At 38.1% G+C, this 25,869-nt stretch overlaps 2 protein-coding genes across 12 annotated transcripts in view; one reads left to right on the forward strand and one right to left on the reverse strand.

Moving 5' to 3' along the window:
* wsb2 (WD repeat and SOCS box containing 2) overlaps positions 1–11,771 on the forward strand; it is a 33,866-nt gene extending 22,095 nt beyond the window's left edge. For 2 of the 10 annotated variants that reach the window (XM_043715869.2, XM_088000106.1), the window contains exons 8-9: positions 3,324–3,431; positions 3,866–5,374. In XM_043715869.2, the coding sequence (XP_043571804.1) occupies positions 3,324–3,431; positions 3,866–4,025 (268 nt within the window). In that variant the 3' untranslated portion in view covers positions 4,026–5,374. Of the gene's footprint in view, positions 1–3,323; positions 3,432–3,865; positions 5,375–8,296; positions 8,378–11,427 lie in introns of those variants that run through there. The other 8 variants (XM_043715865.2, XM_043715866.2, XM_043715868.2 and 5 more) reach the window with 8 other exon arrangements.
* The window catches only part of rfc5 (replication factor C (activator 1) 5), a 57,353-nt gene continuing 31,618 nt past the window's right edge, over positions 135–25,869 (reverse strand). Inside the window, exons 7-11 of one of the 2 annotated variants that reach the window (XM_043715873.2) lie at positions 20,894–20,975; positions 20,664–20,793; positions 17,028–17,105; positions 8,921–8,975; positions 135–497 (exon numbers count right to left, since the gene is read on the reverse strand). In XM_043715873.2, coding sequence (XP_043571808.1) covers positions 476–497; positions 8,921–8,975; positions 17,028–17,105; positions 20,664–20,793; positions 20,894–20,975 — 367 coding nt within the window. In that variant the 3' untranslated portion in view covers positions 135–475. Of the gene's footprint in view, positions 498–8,576; positions 8,773–8,920; positions 8,976–17,027; positions 17,106–20,663; positions 20,794–20,893; positions 20,976–25,869 lie in introns of those variants that run through there. The other variant, XM_043715872.2, reaches the window with a different exon arrangement.

Raw genomic sequence — 25,869 nt, forward strand, 5'->3', positions numbered from 1 at the left:
CCTGTCAAAATTCATACCGTATCATTAGCTGAAGCCCAACTGATCTTCTAAATGAATAAAGGAAAAGAAAACACAATAAATTAGGGTAATTATTAGATAAAAACAATAGAAACAAAAATGAGTTATCGGTAGTAAGCTTTTATTTATACATAGAAAAAGTGAAGTAGAAATGTAATATGGCTTTAAATCACAATTACTTGTACATGTTACATCTTAAACATGTCAAGTACAAACGTTAATTAAAATCCTGCAAAATTACACTTTTCAACATCTTCAGTACCAAATAAAGTTTCACTATCATCAGGATGAATGATATCATTGTATGGATCCTCTTCATTTTCGCTGTCTGTAGTTAGCGGTAGCACATCATCTGCTGTTGCTTCATCTATGTCATCCCATAAATGGTCGTTCTCTGTACCATTCTATGCATTTGAAATTTCACATTTCTTCAATGATTCGGAAATAGTGTCAGCTTTTATTTCCTTCCACTTGGAAGTCTGTCGGGAATTACAGCTATGTCAGTGTTATGTGCTTAAAAATACGGGATAGACCATTTAGGACAGAGATGAGGAGAAACTTCTTCACCCAGAGAGTGGTGGCTGTGTGGAATGCTCTGCCCCAGAGGGCAGTGGAGGCCCAGTCTCTGGATTCATTTAAGAAAGAGTTGGATAGAGCTCTCAAGGATAGTGGAATCAAGGGTTATAGAGTTAAGGCAGGAACAGGATACTGATTAAGGATGATCAGCCATGATCATATTGAATGGTGGTGCAGGCTCGAAGGGCAGAATGGCCTACTCCTGCACCTATTGTCTGTGATTGGATGTTATCAACAGCATTCCTCACTAGATGAGATCTAAACTGGTCGCAGACAAGCAAACTCTTCCTTGTGTAGTCCACCGGGTCATAAATTTCAAACTTCCTTTAACCATTTTGTAAATCCACCTTCATCCATCCAGCCTTGTAAATGCACATGGATGACAATTTCTTTTGGAAATTTCTCCTTTGGCAAAGTTTTTCTCTTTAAAAACAGCCATTGGTTTTATCTGAGGGCCATCAGTCATACAAAAGAGAACTAAAGTAAACCTACTTTTCTCATGATCAGTGGTTCTCACCAATCCTTTCTTTTTCTCCTTTTCGGTTCACAGTTTGATTGTCCAGCATGTTGAGAGGTAATAGGTGTTTTGTCCATGTATCCAATGCATGATAACTTGTAGCCTTCCTTTTGCAAACTTCTGATTACAAACTGGTGAAACTGATTTTGTATAATCTTATACTTTGGTAGAGAACTAAGTCATGCCTTCTCAACCCTTGTGCACTATCTAGCACTTGGCTTAAAATCTGAAATTCCATCTTTCTTGTTGGGATATAATGTTGTAATTGTGTACAGGACATTGGTTAGGCCACTTGGAATATTGCATGCAATTCTCGTCTCCTTCCTATCACAACGATGTTGTGAAACTTGAAAGGGTTCAGGAAAGAGTTACAAGGATGTTGCCAGGGTTGGAGGATTTGAGCTATAGGGAGAGGTTGAACAGGCTGGGGCTGTTTTTTTTTCCCTGGAGAGTCGGAGCTGAGGGGTGACTTTAGAGGTTTATAAAATCATGAAGGACATGGATAGGATAAATAGACAAAGTCTCTTTCCTAAAGTGGGGGAGTCCAGAACTCTAGGGCATAGGTTTAGGGTGAGGGGAAAGATATGAGAGACCTAAGGGGCAACATTTTCACGGCGAAGGTGGTACGTGTATGGAATGAGCTGCCAGAGGAAGTGGTGGAGGCTGATACAATTACAACATTTAAAAGGCATCTGGATAGGTGATGAATAGGAAGGGTTATGAGGAATATGGGCCAGGTGCTGGCGGGTGGGACTAGATTGGGTTGGGATGTTTCCAAGCTGTACATCTCTGACTCTATCACTTAAAAATGTGTTGCTGGAAAAGTGCAGCAGGTCAGGCAGCATCAAAGGAGAAGGAGAATCGACGTTTTGGGCATAAGCCCTTCTTCAGGAATCATGCCCGAAACGTCAATTCTCCTTCTCCTTTGCTGCCTGACCTGCTGCGCTTTTCCAGCAACACATTTTTGAGCTGTGATCTCCAGCATCTGCAGTCCTCACTTTCTCCATCTCTGACTCTATATATGGATTCAGATGGCTTCATGACTAAGACCCTTCATTTTGACAATTTTCAGGTATCCATTCAGCAACTTCTTTTCTCCAATTGTGGCCACTTGCTAGGTTTATCTCTGTTAGCACATTTTCATTTATCATTGCCTAAAGTTGGTTCAATATCTTTCTCCAGTCTCAAAGTTTCTCTGAGAAACCATTCTCTTGTTGCAAATTATTTCTCTTCTTCACAACTTCAATAACTTTCAGTTTAAACTCTGCTGTATTTTTTCTTCTGAGGGTGTTTTTACACAAAATAATGAAATTTCAAAACCTCAACTAGGTATATGACGGTGTACTCCATGAAGTTGGTTGGCATTTGATTCTTTTGTACCGTGTTGGTGTGATTTGTACATAGCATGGAAAACAAAATTCCTCATCATAACAAATGTTTGATCTGTTAGCTGTGAAGAATTTTACAAGATATATGGTCTATTCCAGATTTTGTAGCCAGAAATAGGGGGTCAACATTTACATCGACTTTTACTTGTGAATATATGGTATGTCCAAGTTTCTTTTATGCTGGACACTGATTTGTGTGGGTGGGATCCATTTTATTGCTTATTTTGAGTAGCTGAGCATGCGTAGTAACTCAAACACATGCAGGTATACCTGGATTGCACATCTTAGAGGGGATATTGCAAGTTATTAAACATGGATCTCCAATGAAGCAACCCGAATATGAAGTCTTCTGCAAGGTTCTGATTCCTCATAGAATCGTAGATTAGGTACAGCACTTGCCCAGCTCTGTAGATAGCAACTTGACTAGTTCCAACCCACCTTCATGACATAGCAATATTTCTCACTTCTGGAAGTTGTCCAAAGCCCATTTTGAATTTTAATTGAATCTGTCTTTTCATTCTGTAAGATGGTTCATTTTAGATTCTAACCACTGATATTTGTTTTCTTGGCAAAACAACTTTTCTTCAAATCAGTTGTGTTGTCATTCAATTTTAAAATCAGCTACTGAAGAAGTTAGTTAATATTTAACATCGTACGTGAAAAAATTAAAATTTGCAATGTTCAGTGTTAACATAGTTAAACTTACCGGCTCGGCTAGTCAGTTTGCTGTTTAGTTTGGTTGATATGTATATTAAGACAGTCAGTCTTTGCAGATTTTGTATTGAGCAAATACAATTTGTAATTTAAGATTTTTCTTTGTTTAGATTGCTGAGAATTTGGTGCTTGAATTTACAAAGGCCAATATATGTTGCTCCTCTGACCAATGGGCTCTGTTGTACATTCTCTCCACATGGTAGTGTGTTGGCTACAGGGTAAGGATGCTTTCAGGTTCAGTATTGAGCTATGAGTTTAATTGTCGCTCTGCTTGACTTTTAGTGAATATGCTTAAGCAGTAAGTTGAGTTGTTATATAACCAGAATGGTGTAGGGGATTCCCAATGATGTGTTTCAGATCTCTGCTGACCTGTTGGGAGGTACAGATGTGACTTTTCATACTATCTATTTTTAAATGTTGTTTTCATGGGATGGTAATTATGCTGGCTAAACCAACATTTATTGCCCATTTCTAACTGCCTTTGCAGCCGGTTTAGAGGAATCATCTCCAACAGTAGTGCTTCATTTTGGCACTGAATACTTCAGAAAATTGACTTGCTGAAAATTCTCTCCACAAGGTTAAGTATTATAGGTATACAGACTAGTTTTAAAAATTTAAGTCTTTTCTCCACCCTATACCAATGTTGTTCCAGGACAAGAGATGGTCATGTTACATTCTGGACCGTATCTAAGGTGCTGCCAACTCTGCAACACATTTGCCGCAATGCTGTGCGCCACATGATGACCACCCACCAAGTTATGCTGTTGTCAGTTCCAAAGAAGATTAAACAGTTCTTGATTTATAAGTTCTAGCTCACACTTGCAGAGGTAAAGTAACAGGATCAATGGGAACCCTTACCTTAAAAGTAATAGATAATGAATAATATTTTTACCAAGATTTATTTAAATGAATATTGTATTTGATTTTTAAAAATGTACATCTAGTTTCCAAAAATAATTGTCACAAAAAAGAGCCTTTTTCCATTATAAAACTTATTACATTCAATGTCAAAAAAGCCCTCCTCTACCAGATCAATCTTTTGCACACTATTGGAACTTTCCACATTGTGAAGTTATGTCACTGATCAAAAGTATAATATTTGTTCTGAATGTGGAGATCTACTGCCTTCAGAAAGATGTAGACCAGATTGAAGGTTAAGAATGTTATTTATGAAACTAAGTATTTCAAGATGCAAGCCCCACAAGTATAGTATCTTTTTTGATCTCCAGTTTAGTTTGTAAATTTATGGCTTAAAATTGCACAAAGATGGATAATCATTATTGATCTATCTATCTGCACGGTTTCATAAGTGTTCCTTTAAAATTTTTATCCTCAGATTTATGGATTTAATTATTTAAATTTAATTTAGTCTGGGGAAAATGTTTAAACTTGCCTTTTTAAAAAAAAATAGTTTGGTACCTTATGACTAACTAGAATATTTCAGATTCATCTTTTAATTATTTTGATTGGAATCTCTTGTTGCTGAATGTAGCCATTCTTCATTTTTAAAATATTTCTTGTGTTTGATCACTGTTCTATCCTTTGTAGTTTTAACATCTTTATGCTAGAATTGAAAACTTACAGGCCAGATGTAGATCTTTGTGGCCCAAATGTAACCTTTGATCTCACCTTGCCTTCTAACAAGGTACTTGTGTATGTTTTTCTGCATGCACTAGCTTTAATTCCTGCTAGTGTAGAACTACAAGTGACAGATTTTCATAAAAGATGCAGGAAAGAAACAAAGGTTGACCAAATACACATGATAAAGAAAACTGGCAAAAGATGCAAGATTAATGCTGGAGAATCAACATTTGAGCAATCGTACTAAATTGATGGGTCTGTGTGGATTTTTGTCTCAAAAGTATGAAAGTTAGTTATCAGTTGTAGATTTCCTATGGAATGCGATTTCTTTTAACGTGGTGTTGTTACACATTTTGGATTAATCACATGCAACTATTTAACTCCACAAAATTAGTCTTGTCACTGTACTAAGATGTTTTGTACCTCCTAAACTGATTTAATCAGTGCAAACTGGAGAAGGCTTGATACGAAACATTTATACAATACAGTTGTTTATTTCATTGTATTTAAAGAATAGAATATATTTTCAGTATTTATTTTTGTCTGATTTTTAGAAATAAAATTTAACTTTTTAAAGTTGTTTTAATGCATGTCTGCATATGTTAAGACATTGTCAAATTCTTCAGTTGGCAGTGTACATGAAGTGAAAATGGGGAATCTTTGCTCAGACCATTCTTTTCCTCTCCAGGTTACAAAAAAAAAATCATTTAATGTGATTAACTTTTTCACTCCATTTTACCACCACTCACCACTAAACCCACAATTTCCTGGTTGATCAAGTACCTATTCAACTCTGGATTGACCATATTCAATGGCCCAGCCCCCTGCTCTCTGGAACAGAATTCTAAAGATAAACAACCCTCTGAAGAAATTCCTTCCCCATCTCAGTCGAAATGACACCTCCACTTTCTTTTAAATTGTGCCTTCAGTTCTAGGATTTTCCCTAGATAAGAGCATTTTCCTCAACGCTTACCTCAAAGCCCCCTCAATGTTCTGTTTCTGAAGGATCACTACTTGTTCTTAATGCTAAAGTGTAGGATTAAACCAACTCAACCTTTCTGGAGATAATCAGTCTGAGTGAACCTCCTTTGAACTTGCATTATAAATGTGTGTTACCTTAAGTAGAGACCAAATTTGTATAAACACTCCAGATGGGAAGGCACCAATAGCCTGTACAGTTGTAAAATAACTTCCCTACTTTTATACCCTATCCTCATTGCAATAAAGGCCAATTTTCATTTGTCTTTCTGATTACTTACTGCAATAATAATTTTGATTCATGTTATCCACATTGAGAAAACTGATTTTTCTATTCTTCCTGACAATGGAAAGCTTCATATCTCCCATATGTGTCACTTTTTACAGACTTTGTCCTCTTCACAACTTGCTTTAACAACTAAAGTTTACATCTTGCTTTGTCTTTTATTTGCAATCCCAGCCTCAAGTTGACTAAGTGTGCAACAAAACCTAATTGAGAACATCAAATTGAGTTTACCAAGCTTATACACTTCTCCTAGATGTGAAATCGGGCCTGTGTGTCCCTGGCAGACAGAAAAGCTAGTTTCCAAGTTCATTGTCTCAACATATCCTCATGTTGTCACAGAACAAGGTCATAGCATCTGCCAGGACTCCTGAGTTAAGTTTTAGTGTATCACTATTAATCCAATGACCTCTGTTGGTTTTGCCATTTTCATTGATGGATGTATGGTCAACTGGCCAGTAGTTTATCACCTGGTTGTTCATACTTCCATTACAAATATACCAGCATGCAAGATATTAATATAATATCTATTGAAACTGACAACTGCAATAGAGTTGCTAGCCTTGACCTCCAGAAGGTGTTTGTTTGGAAGAGCACTGGAACAGGCAAGGAGAAATTGATTAGCACAATTTGGCCAAGAGGAGGATCTAGAGAAATCATCAGTGTCCCACTGTAGTAAATGTGGACAAGAGACTGCCATGCCAAAGTGGGGTTCCTGAGCCCCACACAGAAGTAGCTTACATTGTTTGCTAACAAAGTTGACCACAACAAGACAAAAGCTGCCACCAAGTCCAATTGATACATCACTGCACAAACTTGGACTTGAGCAAGGAGTAGTTCTTAAGTAATTACAATGTTTGGAACTTAAAGGATTTGTAACTACAAATCCTTTATAACAAACTTGCTTTCTCAGCTGAAATTTATAACCGGTCAAGTTCAAGGAACTATTGTTTATTCCACAAATAACATTGAGCCTGTCAGTTGAAAGACTGCCTCTTTGACTCTGGGGGGAACGTTCTTGGTTGGACTTATTGCCAATTCTATGATGATGAAGGAGTTACAAGGTTAAACACTTGATAGAATGTTTATTTAATCCTAGCCCAGTTTTTAGACCTGGACAGCATTATTTAGCTTTTGTCCAGTGTGAAGTTTTATTTGTTAAACTCTTTGAAAGAATAACAGCAAAACCTGATTTTAAAGATGCAATAAATGTTACTAATTTGTCTGCAGGTATTAACTAACAGCTAGCAAATAACTCCAGCCACTTTGACTTGTCTGCAACTCCTGACTTTATTGCCATCTTCCATATTTTAAAAACCTTTAACGCTCTTGACTTATGACACTATCGTTTTTGCTCAGTAATGACTTTTATATTCAGTCTCAAAACTGCAAATCCCTATATTAGAAAATTATCTGGTTGTTCTAATGCATTAAATAAACTAAGTTCCAATTCTAGGCATGCAGCCTTAGTAGTTTGAGTCTTGAGATTTGCTGCTACATTCAAGATCAGTAAGTTATTCAACTCAATGCAATCCCATTAGAAGCTAATTTAGATTTGAACAGTGTTTTAGTTCTACTGAAATTTCCTCCTATAAAATCATCTGCAGTTTTACAGTAGAGGAAAATATTTGTATGTTGGACTGTTGAGGAAATAACTTTAATACTGTAACATTCCTTGATGGTTTTTTTAGAAAAGTATTTTGATGGGTAGATGAATAGGAAGGAGTTAGAGGGATATGGGACTAGATTAGGTTAGGATATCCGGTCAGCATGGACGAGTTAGACAGAGGGGTCTGTTTCCATGCTATACATCTCTAACACTAACTTAGCTGTCATTATATGTATATTTCCCATTACTTAAATTCCCTAAAGTGTCCAGTAGGTGGCACCTGATTAATATGTAAAACCCAGTGTGGAAATAGAATCCCTGTATTTTTAGATTAGATTAGATTCCCTACAATGTGGAAACAGGCCATTTGGCCCAACAAATCCACACAGACCCTCCCAACCCTCACCCATTTCCCTCTGACTAATGCACCTAACACTATGGGCAATTTAGCACAGCCAATTCACGTGGCCTGCACATCTTTGATTGTGGGAGGAAACTGGAGCACCCGCAGAAAACCCACTTGGACACTGGGAGAATGTACAAACTCCACACACAGTCACCCAAGGCTGGAATTGAACCCGGGTGCCTGGTGCTGTGAGGCAGCAGTGCTAACCACTGTTTTTTTCCCCTAGAACTTCTTTTTCAACATTTGCCTTAAATGAAATATAAACAAGAGACCTAGTGGAGAAAGCATCAAGCTGAAACGTAATCCGGTATTATAGAAACCTTCCACTTTTTTAAAAAAAAATCAACTATGACCTGGTTTGGGAAATCACCTTAATTGTGGATCAATTTTAAAAATGATTTTTTGCTGGAAATGACTGCTCCCAATGAACATGCATGTAAGTTGTTTCTGTATTATTCTCTATATTCACCACCTTGCTTACAATTTTATTTGTATTGTAAAAGTCCACTGAATAACTTTGGACAAAACCTGTTTCCAGAAGACAACTTTGAAATATTTTAATAGGATCAAGTCATTAATTTTTAATATACAAAATTATAAACTCATTCAGCTTCAGCAACAACCATATCACGGGCAACTTGAAATGCAGCAATAAGTGAACTCAGTTGAATTTTCTCATTTGTTCCTGAAGCCAGCCTGTACCTGTTAAAGTAAATTTTAAGTCATCCACTGTTTTTTTTCTACATTCCCTCTCTCCACTTGCCGCCGCCTCTTCCTCATTCCCCTTCCCCACCATCCATCCGTCCTCCATGACTAATATCCCAGAAGAAAATTCTGAAGTAATACTTACTCGATATCAGCCATCTTGATCAATAAATGAATTCGAACCGAAGGTGGCAAATCGACTGAAAAAGTACCATACATATAAACATGAGAAGCTTTGATACAATGAAGCTAGCAATTCCACTGTCTGGTATCATGCACGACCTAGTGGTCAATTTTACATATTCCAAACAAAGCAAGTCATTATTTGATTCTGTTGCTGAATAAGTTTGAATCTAACAGGAGATAGAGGTGGAGATACTCACTTGATTCTTAATTCCTGAGGTGATTTTATAAACTAATACTGTTGCTTTATCACAGCAGGAATGAAACTATATGCATTCACTATAAACACAATCGAACAGAAATTTCCTAGATTAGCTAAAAACATTCCAATATGTTAAACAAAAGCAGCAGCAACTTAGTTAGTAATTGAGAGACCATGATCAATAACCTAAAGACATGAGTTGAAAGCTGGAGAACTTGAAATCTGCTAACTAAATCAACTTGTTGTTAAATAGCTAGTAACAGTAATGATGAACAAGTGAACCAGCTTGTTAAAAAGCCCATCTGGTTCACTAATATTCTTTAGGATAGAGTATCTTCCATCCTTACCCAGTTTGATGTACATGTAACTCCAGACTTGCAGCATTCCAACGGACTCTTAAATAACCTAAAAAGGTACTTATTTAACAGAGTAGTTAAAAGCAACTTCTTTGCTTGCCCCTCTTCTGCAGTTATGTCAGACCCTGGGTGTCTCTGGAGAAGGAGTACATGGTGTCCACCAACACCCTTGAGCTGTTCAGGGAGAGGTGGGTGCTGCAGGGAGTGGAGTGTATCATTTCCCCCTCCAACTCTATTTTGATTTAATCCCTACCCTCCCCTTCACTATTTGATCATGTAGCATTGCCCTTTGATGGGACGGGCACTACTTGGAACACCCAAGTGGCCAGTGACCTTTCTGTCTGGTAGTGGAAGTTGAATAAAAATTTGTACACCTTGTCTTTCACTGTCTCACACCTGCACGCGCACACAATTTGGGTGCTGGGGAAAAATAAAAAGGAAAAAAAAAACAGGAATGGCAGAAAAAAAAATAAACAGGAGTGTCAGGGGTTCTGTTCACTCAGAGGGGCTTTGAAGGAGCTGGACCAGTTTTTAAAAAAAAAAGCAATTTCTGATAGGAAACTAATGCTAGTCTTGCCACCCCAAATCTGGCACGTAAAACCTGACACTAGGATATTTAAATATAGAAGAGACATCCTGGGCCCCCCTCAAAGTCAAGAGAAATTAGGAGTGTTAACCAAAGCCTTTGTCAAGGGAGAGCATTAAGCAGGAATAACATTTTGGGCAGGATATTCTAAGGGGACAACTATCAATTTGAGGAGAGGGAAGAGGCAGCAGCAGGAAGGGTGCAAAGGCAGGAGAACATGACACTTATGATTCACACATGGAATAATACCAACTTTTAGGATTTGGAAACAATTACAAAGTCAGGTTACAATTAAGCGTGTAAATCTGTCTGCTTTCTGTACTGAATCCAATTGTGAGGTTTCTATTACATACAATTTAATTTGTTGTAGACTATATTTTGAGGTGTAACACCACATATTCTTGAAGCAAATGAAAACCTGACACCGAGTGAGAGTCATAGAGAAATACAGCACGGAAACAGACACAGCAGTCCAACGTATCCACGCCAACCAAATATCCCAACCCAATCTAGTCCCACCTGCCAGCACGCAGCTCATATCCCTCCAAACCCTTCCTACTCATATACTATTCCAGATGCCTTTGGAATGTTGCAATTGTACTAACCTCCACCATTTCCTCTGGCAGCTCATTCCATACACGTACCACCCTCTGCGTGAAAAAGTTGCCCCTTAGGTCTCTTTTATATCTTTCCCCTCTCACCCCAAACCTATGCCCTCTTGTTCTGGATTTCCCCAACCCAGGGAAAAGACTTCATGAATAAAATCACGAGGGGCATGGATAGGATAAATAAAGTTGTACAGCATGGAAACAGACCCCTCTGTCCAACTTGTCCATGCTGACCAGATATCCTAACCTAATCTAGTTCCATATCCCTCTTAAACCCTTCCTATTCACGTACCCATCCAGATACCTTTTAAATGTTGCAATTATACCAATCTCCACCACTTCCTCAGGCAGCTTATTCCACACTTGCACCACCCTCTGAAATAGTTGCCCTCTAGTTCTGGACTCTCCCACCCCAGGGAATCGATTTGTCTATTTACCCTATCCATGCCTGTCATGATTTTATAAACCTCTATAAAGGTCACCCCTCAGCCTCCAATACTCCAGGAAAAAAAGAGGCCCAGCTTATTCAGCCTCTCCCTGTAGCTCAAATCCTCCAACCCTGGCAATATCCTTGTAAAATCTTTTTGGACCCTTTCAAGTTTCACAACATCCTTCCGAGAGGAGGGATAAGTGCAACTACAAAATCTACTAAAAGGTATGTCTTACTGTTTAGTTACATAACAGATACTTTAATAACTTTAGATTTATTCTCAAAAGCAGCCAAACAGCTCCTCCTACCAGAAAACGTTGTTATGGAAATTGCAACAGTCTCCAAGGAGATTGAACAAGAAAACATCCAGCGTCACCCAGCAGATGGTGTCGGTTGCAAGACCTGGTCTTTAATGAGTATTCGAATGCACACAGCTGTAATAATGCTATCAACTACACTGTTTACAGAATGGACCCTGGAGATTGCCACAAATATCTCCATAGTAATGGAGAGCAACACCCAGTTTACACGACAGACTAAATTATACCTGCTTTGACTGAACATATTTGAAAATAAATTGTGAGAATTAGGTCTGTAAACAGTTTTTTTTAAAAAGGTGTGTCTTAATGCTTTTGCATAACTTAAGTTCTATTCACCTTACTGATTGTTTTTGAAAAGATTAATGATACCCTTCAGGATGTTCTGTATTCGGTTTCCTTGGTTCAAAGAACATGACAGTTTTTTTTTGGAATTAGTTATTATAAAACCAGGGCTGTTGAGCAAAACAAGGTCCAAACTGAGGCTAATTGTTCTGAACAGAAGGGATCAGAAATTCTGGGCCTAACAGCAGTGAATGCTGCAAGTTCACTGACATTAAGAGTTGCAAAGGCACCAGAAATTATGGTGAGGCTGAAATCCCGAACATCCTGTTTGCCAGAAATGGCTCTATGGAAGCCCTTGGCCCATACTTCTCCCAGAACCCAGCGTATAAATTTAGGCTGTTTGGCATCTTTATTTATTGGCACTGTTCTTGCTATGAGTGCAGCCATTTATATCAAGGGGAAGCATCAAAGCATTTGAGAAATCCCATACCCTGACATTGCTTCACCACCACCCTTCCCAGCATGTCCATCACTGCCAAATCCCCTCTGTTCCTGGTTCTTTTAAAAACCAATCCCATCCCTTTTACTACCCTGCATTTCCTGTTCTCCAAACACCCTCTCCCACAGCTAGCTCTGACATTCCCACCCCTACATTCTCATTCCCCTGGACGAATGAGAGTAAAGATGTGAACAGTGGTGTGAGACAGCTTGAACAGTGTCATTTGCGACAAGCATAGATAAATTTGTAGTGGGCACTGACCTGACATCAAAAACAGTTACATTTAAGTACATTTAAAACCGTAAACATCACTGAGTGGAAGGCAGACCTCAAGGCTGCATATCTTCAGTGCATTGCCATCAGACCACCCAACTTGTCTAACCTATGGATTCAAGCTAGAGTCAAAACAGCAATGTCCATTGTAAAATGCTAATGGAGCAGTTTTGAACAGGGATAGTGGTTTATGCTTCTTCTCCACGGCTTGCCAGAATCTCTGTGCCAACATGATGAAAATACCACCAAAGGAATTTCAACACTCATAGCTGGACAGCAGTGGTAACATGGCAATGGAGGTCCTTGCTAATGCTCTAAGTTTCAAATGACAGAGTTCAAATTTGCTCAATAAATATGATAAGGTATCTCCAGTGGTGCCAAAAAAACTTCAGGTTCAGGAATGTTCTTTGGAGAGGGAAATCTATCCCCACCCTGTCTGACCTACAATGGACTCCTAACCACAGAGCAATCCACTCAGTTCAAGGGTATTCAAGGATAGGTATCAACTACCACATCGCATGAAAGAATAAAAGTAAAATAATCTGCTCATTGGCTACAATTGATGATAGTCAGATTCTGCAACACTAAATACTTCACTTAATTAAAAGATAGAGCCTGCAAAAATATCCTTACAGTGATTACTGCAGAAGCACCTTAGGGATACAGCATCTAATGATTTTGAATTTCCTGTGGAAATGAAACAGCACCTATCTCCCAGGAAAAGGCACTTAACTACAGAATTGAGATGGAGTGTCCACGATTGGTACTGAGAATATTAGTCCTAAAGGAGTAACGTTTCCACTAACATTAAGAAAAACACACATATTTATAACAAAATTGAAGAAGTTGGCACTTTTTCTTAAATCAGCTTTAAATGAGCTCAACATAAATCTTTTAAAAAGGATGATGTTTGGGAAAATTCCAGCGCATTGATTTCCATGATTATTACATATTCACATTTTCTAATTTCTGGTTGTAATGATTTGATTTGTGTTCTGCAACTTATACAAGATCATGATGGAGAAAATTACTGTTTCCAAGCTATTGGATTTCCCTATAAATGCTTCATGCAAGCTTGGAGTTGCATACACCAATATGGGAAACCACCTGGCTTTCCACTCATTTAAATTAACAGGAAATGAGACAAGCTCCCTCACTGGTGTGCACTTCTTCACTTCTGTAATCAGGCAACCCAACAGCCCCAGGTATAGGAACAACAAATTCTATCCTCTCTAGCTTTTTTTCCAAAAGAAAGCTTCAGCAATGTTATAACACACTTCTGAAGTAGGAGAGACCTGAACCCAAACCTTCCAGTTCAGAGATAGGGGCAATACCACTATGCCTCTTCCACTTTCATTTTACAGATATTTTCTAATCAAAGTATTCAGAGATGTTATGACACACCTTTGGAAAAGTGTGGGTTAAGCCCAGGCCGCATAGTTCAGGAGGTAGGGACACTTCCACTGGAACACTAAAGCCGATTACTTTTTCAATGTGTCTAGAAGTAATCATCAAACAGTGGGATCCACTAACAACATTTAGAAGCTGAACAAATAGGTATTTCCTAATCACTCAGATGACAGGACACAGCTCTAGAGCAGGTGGGACTTGAAACTGGGCTTCCTAGCTCAGAGGCAGAGGCACTACCACTACACCATGACAGCCCTCATCACAAGAGCCTTCTAAAAATTCAACATCATAGATATTTTCTAAATCAACCTGTTCACCGACATTATTCACATGTTTGGAGCAGGTAGGACAAGAACATAGGTCTCCTGGCTCACAAGAAGGGACAATATCACGATGCCACAACTGACCTAATTATTCAAGTCTGGCACACATGCCAGAAACATTAGCCAGTATAATAACTGAACCCATGACCTTGGATTATTAGCAACACGCTCTAACCATCCGGACTAACCACCCAACCTTATGGCAAAGAAAGAGGCCACTTGTTCCATCTGGTCAGTGTCATTGAATCACAGACCTTTAGTTCTTCAGTCTCATGCTCTTTTAACTGAGCTGTTGTAGCTATTTAAGAATAGACAGAGAAAATCAGATATTGTTTCTTCTGGTACAATGAATGAAATGAGATATTTTCTAATTAAACTATTCAAAAGATACTATTACCCAGCTCTGCAGCAGATGTGACTTGAACATGGGCCTCATGATTCAGGAGTAGGGACACTATCTCTGCACCACTATCTCTGCACTCTTGTTTTATATGTCATACACAATCAGCATATACATGCATTACACACCTAATACCAAAAGGTATGGGCTGAATCAATTGATGTTTGCAGGGGAATAGATTTGGATTAAAATCCAATTGACTAGGAGAAAAACAAAATCATCGAAGGTTCTCAAATCCAACTCAATTTGCTGAGAAAAAAAAAGTCTCAGGAAAGGAAGAAATGGAAAAACGTAAATGGTCTGACATGCAACTTCTATGGAGTTTTCCGCAAAGCTAAGACTGATACTGTTCTGTGTTTTGTGGTTGACATAGAAACGTGAGAACTTTAGTATCTTACGGTATCAATTTAAATTTGAAGTTGCCTTTGCACATTTTTACAATCAGGATACTTGGAAAATTAACTTGACTTACAAAATTACAATTTCAATCTACAGGCAGTTCTATTGCTTATAGCAACAATCTGCATTCACAAAGTATCTTTCATGGCTTCACAAAAGTTTACAATCAAATGATTACTTATTGAAATTGTCACCATTGCTATTCAGGCAATTGTGATAAATGATTTTGTGCCACTGAGGGCAAATGAGATAAGTAATAAATAATCTGTTTCAGTAATGTTGGTCAGAACTACTACAGTACTTTCCTGCTGAAATTACTAGAATAACCAAGAGAACACCAGTTCAAATCCCAGCATTGCAATTTAGAAATTCTAAATTCAGTTCTAGTTAAAAAAGTGGACAAAATAATACAGGCCATGAATCTTAAAAACTCAACTGACTTACTAATATCTTTTTTGGGAGAGAAACCTATCATTCTTACATTGTTTACATGAAATCTTTAATTACCTTCCTAACTGATCTCACATGCTACTAAGTTATGCTCAACATTAGTGAAAATATCAGCCTTAGCAACACCACCCAGGACAAAGCGGCCTACTTGACTGTTCATGGATGTGGTGCCATTCACTCTTTCCACCAATAACATTCAGTCGCAGCAGTGCATACCATCTACAAGATGCAATACAGAAATCCACCAAGGCTTGTCACACAGCACCTTCCAAACCTATGATCACTACAATTTAGAAGGACCAAGAGCAGTAGATGCATGGAAACATCACCAGCTGCAAAAGTCACCCCCTCCAAAGCCAGTCACTATCCTGACATTAAAATAGTCCTTTCTTTGGTGTCACTGGTCAAAACCTTGAAACTCACTCCCTAACAGTATTGTTGAGAATAGGTTCAATTAGATTCCCTACAGTATTGGAAACAGGCCATTCAGCCCAACAAGTCCACACCGACCCTCTGAAGAGTAACCCACCCAGACCTATTCCCATATCCTATATTTACCCTGACTAACACTATGGGCAATTTATCATAGCCAATTTACCTGACCTGCACATCTTTGGATTGTGGGAGGAAACTGGAACATCCAGAGGAAACTCACGGGGAGAATGTGCAATACCGGCAACATTCCAAAGAAGCAGCTAGGGATGAGCGATAAATGCTGGCCCAGCCAATGAGACTCACGTCCTACAAACAAACATCGCTTTTTAAAGTCCAAGCATAAAACAAAAAGGCACAAGGAAAGCTTCCTGCAGTACTTTCTTTTATGTATTCAACCTCCTTCTGAAATTGGACACAAGATTTCTGTTTATCACATTATACAAAATATGAAACACTGGTCCAAATCTGGAAACTGAACTGAAACTATAACCAGTATTGTGTGCTTAATTCTTGCAATATAACCCTACACTCAAGGGCTGACAATGCTACTTGCTGAGCCAAGGTAACAATATACACAATTTTACTCTAACATCACAAATTGGAAATAATCAGAATGTTTTCAGGAACTTAAGACAGTTAAAAGAGTCACAAACAGGCAGATATATCAAAGCTTTCCTATGAATTCAGCAAAAATATTAACTTCTCATTTATGGCTGGTAAATCACTTGTCTCCACACTGTGCAGCTGTGAGACAACTAAGTGGAATGAAAAGGATAAGTCAAATGTCACATTGTCTTCATTAGAATTTCACTTCAACCTTTTCTTACATGGCACAAGAAGTGAAATTATTCCTAATCTAAAAGTGACTACCCAAGAAGAAACACTTTAAACCATTAAATTAGAAAGAAAGTGTGTTCAGGACTGCTCTCCAAACCAAAAATATAGAAAACTCTCGCTCATAAAGGCAACACAATAGACAGATTCTTGACAGTTGTTTAAAATTATCAACTGTAAATATTTGAAGAAACAAATACAAATAAAACTGCAATATGCCACAAAGCAAATAATTCCCTTTAATTAGATCCAAACCTCTTACCTCTGTGCACAAAAGTGTGGATCTCGGTCAGAATATCATGCAGGGCTAAACCTTTTAATGTCTTTAATTCCATGATATCTGAAAGAAAGCTGAGGAATTTCAAAAGCACCATCTTGACTTAAACTGAATATCCTAGCAACTCACTCAAAACAAACAGTAGTGCCAAATCTTTGGAACTTCCACTTGAAGTAGAAATAAAATCACCACACAACATAGTAATTAGAAACTTTCAAGATTAGAGTGGAGCTCAAAAAGCACAGTAGGTCAGGCAGCATCACAGGAGCAGGAATAATCGATGTTTCAGGCAAAAGACCTTCATCAGAATGAGGCCTTGACTCTAATCTCCAGTATCTGTAGTATTCACCTTCGCCCATTAGAAACTTTCAGTCTGGACTAATCAGATTTTTTCAACCACCCAATGTTTTGGGCAGGTTTTGAGATGACACTGTACAATACATGTTTAACATAATAAAACAAAGCATGGAAGTTCACCGAAGAATTACAAACTAAAATATGTCACAAAGGCACACAAAGAGATGTGAAGACAGATAACCAAAAGCTCAGTCAAAGAGGTAGGGTTTAAGGTCTCGGAAGAAAAATGAAGTAAAGAGGTGAAAAGACAGAATTTGAGAACTTCAGGCCTTAGTAGTTAATAGCAGAGTCATCAATGGTGAAGCAAATAAGATTGGGGATGGTAAACCAGGATTAGAGCTCAGGTATCTGAGAAGTTTGCAGGGGTCAGTAATAGGTGGTGGACTGGTTATGAAGGGATTTGAAAACTGGGATGGGAATTCTGAAATTGTGCACTTAGCCAGGAGCAAATATAGATCAAAGAGCATAGGAGTACAATAAGTGCAAGTTACAACTCAGGTCAGTAGAGTTTCGGGTGACCTTAGAGTTTACAGTATACAAGATCAGCATAGGGTGTGCTAGAATTGTCAACAAGTAACAAAGGAATGGATGAAGATTTTAGAATAGACTGAATGGTATTGCGGTCATGATATACTATATGGCCTACTCCTACTTCTATATTTTATACTTTATGTTTAATCAACCTGGTGAGATACAGCTGGGTATTGTTAGTTTATATATGGAAATTAATTATGTTTGGATAAGAAGCAGCATATAAATGATAAATAGGAGGGGACGGAGGAAAAGTCTTTGGGGGACAGCAGAAATAATGGCCTGGAATGAGAAAACAAGCAGTGATTCTCTAGCTAAGAAGTGCAGTCCCTCTCAAATGGATGAGGGAGACACGATGGAGAACTAAGAATTAGGAGCAGGAGTAAGAAATTCAGCCCTTTCAGCCTGTTCCACTATTTGATAAGATCATGGCTGATCCCATCTCAGCCTCAATACCATTTTTCTGCCCGCACGCCATAAACTTCAACGCATCGTTAATTAAAAATCAATCCGTATATCTCCTCCTTAAAATTTACTCAATATCCCACCATCTATCACACTCTGGGATAGTGAACTGCATAAAAGGAAAGTGCAGTCAGCCGAGTCAAAGGCTTCAGACATGATGAGGAGGAAAAGTTTATCTTTGTCACTGTCATATAGGCAAGAACAATTTTGCTAACTGTCGCATGCCCAGAAATCAATGGAGGGATTCACGTATGAAATTCCATGAAAGATGGGCACAGATGCAGGAGGTTACACATTCAAGGACTTGAGAGAAAAGGCTTGATATAGGGGTAGTTTAGTCTGATGAAGGGGTCAGGTACTGGCACTTTGAGAAAGACAATGGCAGTTGATTTGAAGGAGAGCACAAAACCGAAGACAGGTTCATCAACAATATCAGGTCTGGAATTGGAAAGAAGAAGGGAATTTCAATGGTTGACAGTTTTAAAGTAACAGTGCAGATCTAGTGGAGAAAATGAACTTGAACAGAGCATGAAGGAAGACACAAGAGAAACTGGACAGGGAAACAAGTTCAGGGCTAGTTTGGAGTGGGGGTTGCTCAAAGGAAATTAGGTCCAATGGGCTTGGGAAGGAAGGAAAAGAAGTGATAGATGGTCTCAATCTTGGTGATAATAAATGCAGAGATAGTGTCTATTCATTTGTATTTTCATTTTGAATTAATGGCTAGGTTTTCATTGGGAACATTTAAAAAAATTAATTCATGGGTTGTTATGGTGGGATTCCAACCCACGTACCTAGAACATTAGCCTGAGGTTCTCGATTATGAGGTCAGTGGCAATACCATTACATCACTGCTTCCCTCAAACAACGCACAATTAGAGCCAAAGGTAATGAGGTTACATTTAAAATGCATGCTTGATTTTTTTTTTTCTTTTCCATTTGTTTATTAATTCTACCCCAATCAGGAGGTCAAAAAATTAATTGCAATCTCTCCTTGATCTTAAGCAATGCTGTTTATAGTCATCGTAGTTTCAATGACAATTAAAAGTCTTATGTTTTGATTCTGAATAGCTTTCCATATATATTAATAGTCCTAATAACCTTAGGATTTATTTTGAATACTGTTTGAATACTCAGTCACCAAAGTAGAAGTGCTTGTGATGAAGTAAGATTAGATATAACTGTAAATATATAACATTTTAACTAGCCGCAAGTAGAATGGACACAAAAGGATGTCAGGACAATGAAGGGGATATAGCATTGATTAACTGGGACACTATCTTGATTAAGGAAGTATAACAGAAAGATGAGAAATTGGGGATATTTTCCATAAGGAGAGGAGACTGAAGAGTGATTTAATAAAGACACAATCAGTTATATGAGACTAGGTAGATAAAAACTATTCACTGGTTGAGGGGTCAGGAATGAAAAGAAAGTGATGCAAAATTAAAAGAAAGATTTAGGACAGAGCACCGAAAATGTTATTTATTCATTTTTATTCACTGGGTTATTTTATTGTGGAATGCACTACTAGAATTGGTGATTCAATCAGAAACTATGGCTGGGATTTTCTCCGCCGAAGAGAAAGATTGAAAGAAGACAAATTATGAACTGGGTCAACATAGTCTTGGAAATAAAGTAAATTATTGATCTGCAAAATATTCATATATTCAAAATATTTGACAGTTGGGTAGGGGGAGGAGGTGGTCAAGGAGTTGTTTGTCATTTTGCACCTATTTGTGCAAGACGAAGGGTCTGTCCTGGCTTCCAACCAACTTTCCCAATCTTTCATGTTTCCTAATCCAAGAGCCACCAATCTGGCCACAGTTCCCCATCCCCAAAACGAAAATTGCTGGCATTGCCAGGCAGTGACTTCCTGCTCTTGATTCGTATTTCCAGTATAAAACTCCACAGCAACTATTCAGCTGTCTGATTGATATTCAATCCAGAGGGACAAATTCAGGCAGATTTCTCCCCAGTACACCTTCCTGGTTTGAAAGTGGAAAAATCTCTATGCATGTCAACGTTGAAGAATAAGTTAGATATGTGGCTGAAACGAAGTGTTGGAGGATATCAGAAAGGGAATGGTATGCTGGGCTTTGCTTATTTGCAGGAGAGAAACTAAAAAGGACCACTGGAGGTGAACGTTATGGTTCCATTTAAATTCATGAGTCAACTTTTAACAGAAACAAAATACGGTAAAATACCGTTGTATCAGTAAAAACATCAATTTTACATATAACCTCTTGTGGTTTCAATTCCAAAGGATACTCCTGTATGCAGTGGTGAAGTCTTTGTTTAACATCCAGTCAAGGATGTTTGCGATGTCTGATTTTAATGGATGACCAGTACAGGTGTACACTGTTTCCTCACTCACTTTATCATACGCCATATTTGTACTCTGTTTGATTCATTACATGATTCCATTAGTGTTAAACAAGGAAAGGTCAGCACTTCTAATTCTTACATAACACAAATAATTTGTTAGACAAATTACTGACCTGCAAAATATTCAAAGATCGACGCATATCACCATTAGAAAGTGACACAATGGCTTTCAGTCCATCTGGAGTTATGTTGACACTGTAATGACAGACTCAGAATAACTATCTCTGTAAAATTCTCTTGTAAAGTTCTGTAAGTGATGCATTATGGTCAAAATGTATAATAAAGATTACAAGTGATGTAATGATTCTCGATTGTGCGAGGCATGTATTGTGGAATATTCTTAGTTAAAAAAGTTAAGCTTTCATTCTGGAATCTTAATGTAAAAGCCATCCACACATTCTGCTACAGTCAGGTATAATTAATTTGTAGCCTTGTAACACCTTGGAGTAAGCCTGAGTAAAGTGAACAAAGACAGAATGAAGGGCTAATATGGAAAAAAAAATTCAAAATGATTCATGAAATTTGAAATTAAAAATGAAAGCATTCATCAGGTCAGGAAATCTCAGGGATAAAAACAGATTAACCACAGAAGCTATGTTTTGGGTGGAGAACTGGTTTAGAATGTTTTCTCTGGACAAATAATCCTCAACAACATCAAGAGGTAAAAAAGAGGGGAAGTCGAGCAGATTGGGGTTACACACCATTGCAGTTTAGAAGAATGGGAAATGATCTTAGTAAAATGTATAAAGATTCTGAGTAGGTTGATGAGGAAGATGCCAAGAGGACTTTGCCCCTCATAGGGGAGTCTTTGACGAGGGGGGACAGAGTTTAAAAATAGGGGTTTCCTACTTAAAATGTTTTTGAGAAGGTATTTCTTTTCTGATAGTCATCAGCCGTTGTAATTCATTACATCAGTGAGTAAGTGAGGCTGGGTCACTGCCTATATCCAAGTCAGTGTCAGGCAGATTTTTAATGCATAACTGTTAAAGGTTATGGGTGAAAGGCAGGAAAATGGAATTAACGCCATAATCGGATCAGCCATGATCTTTTGAATGGTGAAGCTCCAGACCCTACAAATTGTTGTTTTTTAAAGAAATATTTGGACAATCCATCACTAATAGGAGAACCAGGTTGACTATAATTTTCAGAGAAGCAATAAAAGAATTGAGCAAAGTTGCAGTATGAGTACAGTTTGTAGGTAAAAATAAAAGGGGAATCCAAGTGTCTTCCACAAGCACTTTAATGGCAAAGGAATTCTCAGATGAGCAATGGGACTGATTAAGGATCAAAATGATTTATTAGTGGAGGTGCAGGCATGCCTAAAGTATTAAAGATTAGTACCTTGAATCAGTGTTTTCCCAAGAGGAGGAACTTGCCAAAGCTCCAAAAACAAGGAGGTTTTTAGAATGCTAGATGGAATATATAAAACGCAGAGAGAAATACCAAAAGGGCTTGCAGTACTTAAATTGGATAAGTCACTTGGTCTTAATAAAATGCATTATCGATTTTGTCAGATGTTATGGTAAATAATTGAAGAGGCATTATTCACAATCTTGAAATGCTCCTTAGATAAACAGTAGTGGTAAGGGCTCTTAAGGCACAGTGGTAGTGGCCATACTTCTGGGTCAGAAGGGCCAGGTTCAAGTCCCACCTGCTCCAGAGGTGTGTCATTGCACATCTGAACAGGTTGATTAAAAATATCTAGACATAGGATGGTGCTACTGAATTGCAAATTTGACAGTATAATTGAAAAAGAGAAGGATAAACAAAGCAATTACAGTCCAGTCAGTTCAATGTCAGCAGTGGTGAAGCTTTTAGAAATACTAATCCAGGAGAAAATTAAGAACCACTTAAGCAAGCAAGGACTGAGATAAGGGGATTCAGAATGGAATTGTTAAACATTAAACTGTATTTGGATAATTATAGTTTTTTGGTGAGATAGTGCAAGATTCTGCTCCTACATCTTATGGTCTTACAATTAGTAAAAGTTATGGGAAAAGTCATGAAAGTGGAACTGAGGAATATCAGATCAGTCATGACCTTTAAGAGTGGCTGAGTAGATTTGATGGGCTAAACAGTCTATTTCTGCTTCTATGTCTTATAGTTTGATGGATGGATGAGGGTAGGTGGGGTCGATCCCCATAGAGTTTCAGAAGCACAACATATTGAGTTTATTTATGAATTACACACCCATGGGTGAACAGAGAGCAGTAGTAGCATGGACACAAAGCAGCTAAGAGAAAGAAAACAGACTTACGAAAGACTAAGTTAAAAATCACATAACACCAGGTTATAGTCCAACAAGTTTATTTGGAAGCACTAATTTTCAAAGCGCTGCTTCTTTACCTGATGAAGAAGCAATGCTTCGAAAGCTAGTGCTTCCAATTAAACCTGTCAGATTATAACCTGGTGTTGTGTGATTTTTAACTTTGCCCACCCCAGTCCAACACTGGCACCTCCAAAATCATTTCTAAAGGCTAACATACATACAGGAGTAGTAGGCTATTCGAAAGGCTAATGAAATGTTAACCTTTATGGCAAGTGGAATGGAGTATGAGAGTAGTGAAATCTTGCTTCAATTGTATAGAAGCTTGTAAGACTACAGCTGGAATATTGCATGCAGCTTTGATGTCCTTTCCTCAGGAAGGATATTATTGACATAGAGAGGGAGTGCAACGAAGATTCACCAAACTTATTCCCAGTATGGTGGGACTGTCCTCTTGAGAGAGATTAGGCAAAGTGAGCCTGCATTCTCTGTGGGTTTTGAAGACCAAGAGGTGATCTCATTGAAACCTACACAACACTTGGAGATAGGAGAAAGTGAGGGCTGCAGATGCTGGAGATCAGAGCTGAGAATGTGTTGCTGGAAAAGCGCAGGTCAGGCAGCATCCAAGGAACAGGAGAATCGACGTTTCGGGCATAAGCCCTTCTTCAGGAATGAGGAAAGTGGGTCCAGCAGGCTAAGATAAAAGGTAGGGAGGAGGGACTTGGGGGAGGGGCTTTGGAAATGCGATAGGTGGAGGGAGGTCAAGGTGAGGGTGATAGGTCGGAGTGGGGTGGGGGCGGAGAGGTCAGGAAGAAGACTGCAGGTTAGGGAGGCGGTGCGGAGTTTGAGGGATTTGACTGAGACAAGGTGTGGGGAGGGGAAATGAGGAAACTCAGATTTCTCCAGTTTCCTCATTTCCCCTCCCCCCACTTGGAGATAGACATGATAGTTGAAAGAAAGGTGCTTCCCCTGGTTGGACAGTCAAATACTAGGGGTCACAACTTTTCTAACAAAAAAGGGGATGCCACTTAGGACTGAGATGGGGAGAAATTTAGAATCTCTAATTTTCTACTCTGAAGGGTTGTTGAATCTTGCAGTATGTTTGAATTAGAGCTAGATTGAATTATGATTAATAATGGAATCAAGGGTTAAGCAGATAGTGCATTGATTGCATTAAATGGTGGAGTAGACCCAAATGGTTGATTGGCCTATTCCTGTTCTTAAGTCTTCGAAAGTTCAGAGAAGCTTTAAACATGAAATATAGAAGAGTTGGGAAAGAAATAAAAACTTCAAAATCTATTGTAGCAATTAATTTCATAACTTGTTTCTTCATGGAGCCAAGTGCAATACAAGTAAGAGAAGTGATTAGCTAAGTGAAGGCGATAACTCAGTGCAGTAGTCAAGAGTTGAAGCCACAGAATCCAGAAGATAGAACATTCCAAGACTTCAGCAGAACTGCCAGCACATCAGTTCACTACTTAAGGTAACATTTATATAAACAATGCTCACATAAAAAAGAGACAACTCTAACACTTCAACAAAAACAGAAATTGCTGGCAAAACTCAGCAGGTTCTGACAGTATCTGCAGGGAGAAAGCTTCCAGTGACTTTTCATTAGAAATGACACTGCAAACCAACAAACAAACAATGTGCTCATAACAACTGTAAAGTAAACCTTCCTAAGGACATACCATTAAGTTTATAACTGAACATAATTTTGTTACTAAATAGAGTTCCACGAGAAAAAAATTATACATTTAAAATATGGTCAGGCTTATACTTTGCTGGGTGATATCTTTAGCCATCACTGGTACTTATAAGTGGTGAGTACCCCAACTCAAGATCACTGAAGTAATTCCAGTAGCTATGGGATGAGGTCCTAAATGGGCATTAATTGCCCACGCAATGGTCTTGATTGGTGCTGGAATAGGAAAGTACATGGACTTAATCTCTGTGGCGGTCTAATGTCTCCACTGCCAAACTCAGCATGGAGGAACACATTATATTCCACACTTGGTGTCTGATTCACCAAGCAGTTATAAAGTTACCGCAAATGTTACATCCAGTTCAAAAAAAAAGGAGCCGGGGAACAAACCTAACTAAAAGCAACAGAAATCTAATAAATACATACTTTACTCATAACTATGGGTGGCGAATTAACTTAGAAACTTTCACAGAAAGGATAAACAAGTTATGTGACAGATGTTGGCACACTACAAATAAACAAAAAAGGGACCAGTCCTGTCCTGCAGAAACATTGACTCTATTCAGTTGGAGTTAGAACTGTTACAGCCAATCAAGAATTGAGCTCCATAAACTAGAAGCCACAGATGTAAGTCTGAAAGATAACTGTTTGAGGATGTGGCATCAAAACTAAAATAATTAAATGCTGAAATGCAATTTTATTTCAAATTTGATTACAATATTAATAAAATTAATTTCATCCAAACATAATGGAGTGTATGTTATTCCAAATCATGAAAATGATGTTATTCCCTAAAGTTAAATTTAGTTAAGGCTATTAATGAAGAGTTAATGAAATTAAAATCCCATCATCATTAAATTTTCCTTAAAATATAACTTTTGTTGAAGAGAAGTTGGTTATATTTTAAGAATATTTTGTGTAGATTGGTCATGACATGCATAATGGAGCATAACTATATTTATGTAGTATGTGTAGCAGTGAATACTTAATTAGTTAGTGGGAGGATGGAATGGAACAATATTCCAGTACTTAGCTCGAATACAATGATTTTAATTGAGTCATGAAGCTGCTCAAATCCAGTAAACTCTAATTTTGTTCTTACAACTGTTTACGTCTGG

The sequence above is a fragment of the Chiloscyllium plagiosum genome, unplaced genomic scaffold, assembly GCF_037043375.1.
Source record: "Chiloscyllium plagiosum isolate Xiang-an unplaced genomic scaffold, Cpla_swu_hap1 HiC_scaffold_24, whole genome shotgun sequence".
Classification (NCBI taxonomy): domain Eukaryota; kingdom Metazoa; phylum Chordata; class Chondrichthyes; order Orectolobiformes; family Hemiscylliidae; genus Chiloscyllium; species Chiloscyllium plagiosum.